Below are 6,000 nucleotides of genomic sequence, written 5' to 3'. Positions count from 1 at the left end.
TTATCCGTGGGATTCTACGGTATTCTCAGGTGGACTATGTCCTAAATAGTTCACCCCTGGAATACAATACAATGCGTATTACAAAGCGAAGTTCGAATTCAGCCTTGTAGATAATTACATGTATGTCAACTACATCGTAGTTTTTCAGCACTATTATAAGAACCTCACCTGCATTGCGTGAATCACTGACACTGAGGGATTACTAACCCTTCATTCCAGTCTCCAGGGAGTTAGTATAGACCATGCAACTTACTTCCTGCCCCACTCTATTCCTTGCGGTGGTGCCATCTGATCGAGACTTGATGATACCCACTCGCACTGACAAGTGACAGTGTGATAAAACCAAAACTGGAAATCGTTCTCCACTCGTTGTAGTAAGTGAGTTGTCACCATCAATCATTGCATGAAGTGCGACTTACTTCCTTCATCGACGTGACAGGACTCTACATCCATGACAAAATTAATAACACAGGGCCTACAACACTGTGCAGGGCTTGGCCAATTGGGAGCAGTACTTTTTATGGATTTGCTCCCTTTTTGAAGTTGAAGTTTTTCACTAACTGACCCGCCTCGTCATCCTTTCCTTCAATACTTATTATAGATTGAGGAAACACAGGATGAGTTAGAAAGGAAAAGAGGAGTTGTAGGAAATATTATTTCCTGCAACTCCCTGAATTTTGATCCTGTGCAGAAATCAACCAAAAGGATGATTGTGTTGATGCTTCACAAATATAAATGTGTAATTTGCCCATGCAGTGTAGAGTCTACAAGAAGTGCTCAAGCTACATTCTCAATGATCAACCAAAACAGCAGTACTCAGTCGAGTCGCATTGCGCGCGCACGATCGAGTACATTAATTTTGTATTTCGAAATTGTAGATCTACACACGTGTGAGAATGAGAGATCGCGGTTCGCAGTGTCGAGGATTATTTTGGCCTTGGTTATTTTGGTGTAGAGCTCTTTCTCTGTCTTCTGGCTTGGAAACTCTCGCCGATAAGAGACGAGAAAGGTGGCCATGGCAGCTGAGCAATATTCTGCCACCCGTGGCCTGTCTGTTCGGCGACTTCCCGAACCCAAAGAAAACCCGTTCTGCTTTCGATTGCAATGGACACCTCTTCGTTGTTTACAGGTCAGTAAAACAAAATACAATAGTATCGGCACACCGAAAATGGGTTGTTGGTCATGTGTACATGACAAACAACTATGCAAACTTCTAGGGGAATGGGCTTTGGGGCTCAACATCTAGACTTGGTGTAGATTTCCAGTGGATTTGCCGTATTTTCTCAAATACAGTCATGTACCCTATTTTCGGCAATACTGGCCGCACCATATAAGGGCAATAAGAAATGTGGGTAGGTACTAGGTGTGCTTCATGTGAACGAAAAATTGAACCATGCACTCGTAACTCACAAACGTCTTGTAGGCACAACCGAATAAATAAATGTACTTGTGATCAAACAGTAATGCAAGAAGACAGTGCAAACTGTAGACATCTATTCAGTCACTCGCAAAACAGCCATTGTGCTATACCGATCTTCTTTAGTTCTCTATCAGAAGTGCGCCATGTCATCTCTCTCCTGCATGCTATACATAAAGCGGTACAAGTACGTGCATGCCTGCATATGCGTCCATAGTACTACAATACAACTGCATGTACGATATTTACATTATTACCCCCTTCCCTCAAAAAGAAAAAAAAGGAAAACAAAACAAAAAAAACACAAAAAACACTTGCATCCGGACCGGTATCCGTATCCTGCAGCTTGCAGAGGAATGTATGTGCAGGTGTTGGAGTAAAAGAGAGACGGGAAGTGTTGCAACTATTAGCAATAATCTGACCCAAACTTGAGGATCAGTGCAGAACACAATGAGTTCGAGTTTCAATGCAAACTCGACCAATAAGGGAAAAAAAGTAAAAAATTCGAAATATTCATCTGAGTCGTTGAGTCATGCATCACCAAATGAGTGGCTTCAATCGCTACCAGATTGGCGTTGTTTAGAATCTTTAACTTGTGTTAGCTTCACGTGCTTTCTCTGTAAGCTTGATCTGACGGCCAGCTCTGGTCTGTACGCCCTCGCGGAATACACTTGGACGAGATTTTGGCGGTGACAGTGATATACAGTGACATACACTGATACAGGCCGGTGTTGCAGGTGGTGTTGTTGTCTCCGGCGAAGCTGCAGAAGACAACGGCAATGTGAGCGCAGTTACCGGAGCTTCGGGTCTGGATGTTGCGCTGCTTGCTGACGGAAGGTTTGTTGGGGCGGACACTGGCAGTGCTGGAGCAAACACTGGCACTGGCACATGCTCCCTCTCTAACTGTGTCGGAGCTTCACTCATGGGTGCTTCCGGCGCTGCTGCTGCTGGTGCTACAAACTCGGTGACGTTCTGACAGTTCCGGAGCAGTATGCGTGACCCATCAGTGACCCCTGGCACATGCTCCCTCTCTAACTGTGCCGGAGCTTCACTCATGGGTGCTTCCGGCGCTGCTGCTGCTGGTGCTACAAACTCGGTGACGTTCTGACAGTTCCGGAGCAGTATGCGTGACCCATCAGTGACCCCTGGCACATGCTCCCTCTCTAACTGCGCCGGAACTTCACTCATGGGTGCTTCCGGCGCTGCTGCTGCTGGTGCTACAAACTCGGTGACGTTCTGACAGTTCTGGAGCAGTATGCATGACCCATCAGTGACCCCAACCTGTCGACCATATTGCTCTACTACCTTCCTTTTTTTTTCTTTTTTTTTTTTTCGAGGGTCGCTATACCCATCATGGAGCACTACCCGCGTACCTGATGGCAAATGGGGTAACTTGTGGACACCTCGGCGTGAGCCATGGCCTTCAACCATTGCTGCTTTCGCCTTGATCTGCTCAGATGGGTTGACGATCTGTGGAGTGATGGATGCTGGAACCTGTGTCCAAATGACTCTGCTGAACAACGCTTCGCTCAGCGATGTACCTAGCATCCGGTGCCGCGAATTTCGAATGTCGAACAAGACTTGAGTGATGCTTCGGTGTAGCGGTAGATGAGGTCTCAGACTGGCAACTTGTTCTTTCACCAGACGATGTAGTTGCTCCACCATATCGTTAGAGCGGGCATACCGGGGGCTAGACTTGCAATGCTCAACACCCAGCTGAGCGAGAAACTTGGACATCTCAGTGGATGCAAACTGTGGACCCCAATCCGAGGCGAGTGTTGAAGGCAGACCAAACCGTGCGAACAACTCCATCAGCTTGTCGATCACACCCGTTGTCGTAGTATTGGACAGTGGTAGAAGCTCTGGCCAGCGGGAACCATAATCAATAGCAGACAGGAGCGTGGCTCCCTCAATGGTAACAAAATCAATGGCCAGTTTCTGCCAGACGTCTTCTATCTCTGTAGGGAGGAGCTGTTGCGCTGGATTGGAGCATTTACGCTAGCATTCAGAGCATTTACTGCAAGCAGATTGGCATCCTTCATGAGAGCTGGTCACCAAACCCATTCGCGATGGGTATCGCGGAATGCATTGATGCCTGGATGACCTTCATGTGCTAGTCGCAGCACCGCTGGACGGAGCTCTTCGGGAATGACATAGCGATTGTCCAGCATGACAATCCCGTCAATGGCTGTCAACTGATGGCGTAGCAGGAAGTAAGGTGTGGGGTAATAAGTAACATCATGACAGAACTCTATCCCTGGGCATAGCATTGCCTGGGCCTGCAACTCTTTCCGTTAAGGGAGATGTAGTGTAATGTATCGGATCAGTGTCCGTAGCCTGGCGAATGTCCTTGCAACGAACCGGACAAGCCTCGAGATTGAGACTAACGAATTTCGCCATTGAACGTGCCTCTGCAGTACAGGTGAAGCTGTGCGATCAGGTAGAGGAGCTCGAGAGAGTGTGTCAGCGCAAACCATCTGCTGACCAGGGACGAATACCAAGCTGTAGCGATAGGGCATCTATGCGACCAGCCATCTCTGAAGCCTCGGTGGCACTTCGTCGAACGACTTCTGGACGATAGAAATAAGCAGCTTGTGATCCATAAACACTTGCACTTCTCGGTCTAGTACATACTGCCGAAACCGAGTCAGGCCGAATACCACTCCCAGCATCTCTCATTTCAGCTGAGAATAGCGTGACTCAACATCAGATAGAGAGCGACTGGCGCATGTTACTGGTACCCAACAGCCACTGGTATTCTTCTGCCACAGGACTGCTCCCAAACCGTCTGGCGATGCATCACAGCTGATAGCAGTGGGGACGTCCAACGCTGGTTGAAAGAATGCCAACGCTTGCAAAGCTGACGCTATACCAGCCTTTGATGAGGTGAATGCCTGCAGGACTTCATCATCTACACTGAAGGGATCACGCTTCGCTAGCTTGCACAGAGAAGCCGTGATCTGGGCCAAGTTCGGAATGAACTTTCCAAGGTACGCAGCCATCCCCAGGAAACGTCGCACATCAGAGATAGATTTCGGAGGGGCCAGCTCCTGGATGGCTTGTAACTTGTCATCATCTGGGGACAAGCCGGTCGCACTTAGTCAATGTCCCAGATACTTCACAGGGTCCTGGTTCAGTCGGCACTTGGTCCAGTTGAGTTGGAGGTTAGCTGCTTGCAGTCGCTGCTTGACTGCTTCTAGCCGCCGTGCATTGTGTTCTGCTTGATTTGAGCCAAACACTAGGATGTCGTCGATGTAGACGATGACTCCTGGCAGGCCTTCCAGAATGTCGGACACCACTCGCTGGAAAATCTCAAGCGCACATGCAATCCCGAAAGGCAAACGATTGAAACGGAACAGGCCACAGTGCGATGAGAAAGTCGTTAGAGGCCTTGCTTCTTCTGACAAGAGTAGCTGATGGACTCCAGATTCAGCATCCAGAACTGAGAAGACCGCTGCGCCATCCAGCTTAGCTGTGATCTCATCAACTGTTGGAAGAACATTGCGCTCATGTGTCACTCTCTTATTCAGTTCTCTGTAGTCCACGCATAGCCGCAGTGCTCCATTCGGTTTGCGGACTGGAACAAGTGGTGACACCCACGGCGTGGCTTCCTTGACGGGTTCAATGATAGTACAACTTAGTCAGCCGTTTCAGCTCGGTCTCAATGTCAGCCCGAATACTGAAAGCCGGGCGTCGTGGTGGCTGGGCCAGAGGTTTTGAACCTTCTTCCAGAGAGATTTTAATGGGTGACACGTTCATCATGTTTGCTTGTGACAGGAGGTTCAGCTCCTTGATGACATCCTGTCCGAATAGAACGGAGCGTTGACTGGCTGCTACCACGAAACAACTGCACTTCACATTCTTGCTACCATGTGAAATGTGGACATCAGCCATGCCCAAAGTCTCTACGACACCGCCATTGTACGCTTTCAGCAAGCGATCACTCTTGCGCGTTGGTTTGATCACATCATCAGTGAGGATTGTCCGAGTTGCCCCTGTGTCTAGCAGCTAGTCCAGTGCACAGCTCACCATTGACTTTGAGTGTAGTCTGGAATGTAGGGGTGAAACGAGTATCTATTTTGATCAATCGATCACTCGTTCATAATATTCGATCGAGTATCCGATTATTTCGAGTATTTTATCAAAATTCAAAAGCACTAGATTTGCGAGTTCTCGACCAATTCGGAAGAAATTATCTGTGAACATACATGTAGAACAAAAGTCGCCAATGTCTTGTACAGAGTGTAAAGTAACGATTTTCATCAGTACTTTTATATCTCAGAACGTTACTTGCCGTGGTGATCGCATCGTCCAAGTCTTAAAATACTGACTCAAACCATGCATAACGCATGCATACCAGTGGACCAGCGGTACAAGGAAAGTTTTTGAAAAATACAATGCCAATACTAAAAAAAAAATAAAAAAATAAAAAAAATAAAAACGATCGAGTGCAAAATTTCGAATACTTGCTCGTTTGAAATTTTCGAACGAATACTCGAATATTCGAACTAATCGTTTCACCCCTACTGGAATGTCTTGTCGCCTGCGAGTGCCGAGCTACTGACGGCGAAAGCGGAGTCGTA

General features: G+C 47.6%; 1 protein-coding gene across 1 annotated transcript in view; it reads left to right on the top strand.

The window, feature by feature from the left end:
• Positions 1 to 909: 909 nt before the first annotated feature.
• The window catches only part of LOC135817516 (lysophosphatidylcholine acyltransferase 2-like), a 28,574-nt gene continuing 23,483 nt past the window's right edge, over positions 910 to 6,000 (top strand). The window contains exon 1 of the mRNA XM_065330720.1: positions 910 to 1,129. Within this exon, the coding sequence (XP_065186792.1) occupies positions 1,016 to 1,129 (114 nt within the window). The 5' untranslated portion in view covers positions 910 to 1,015. The remainder of the gene's footprint in view (positions 1,130 to 6,000) is intronic.

This window comes from Sycon ciliatum, chromosome 5 (assembly GCF_964019385.1).
Source record: "Sycon ciliatum chromosome 5, ocSycCili1.1, whole genome shotgun sequence".
Taxonomy (NCBI): domain Eukaryota; kingdom Metazoa; phylum Porifera; class Calcarea; order Leucosolenida; family Sycettidae; genus Sycon; species Sycon ciliatum.
This window is presented reverse-complemented; position numbering and strand designations above follow the sequence as displayed.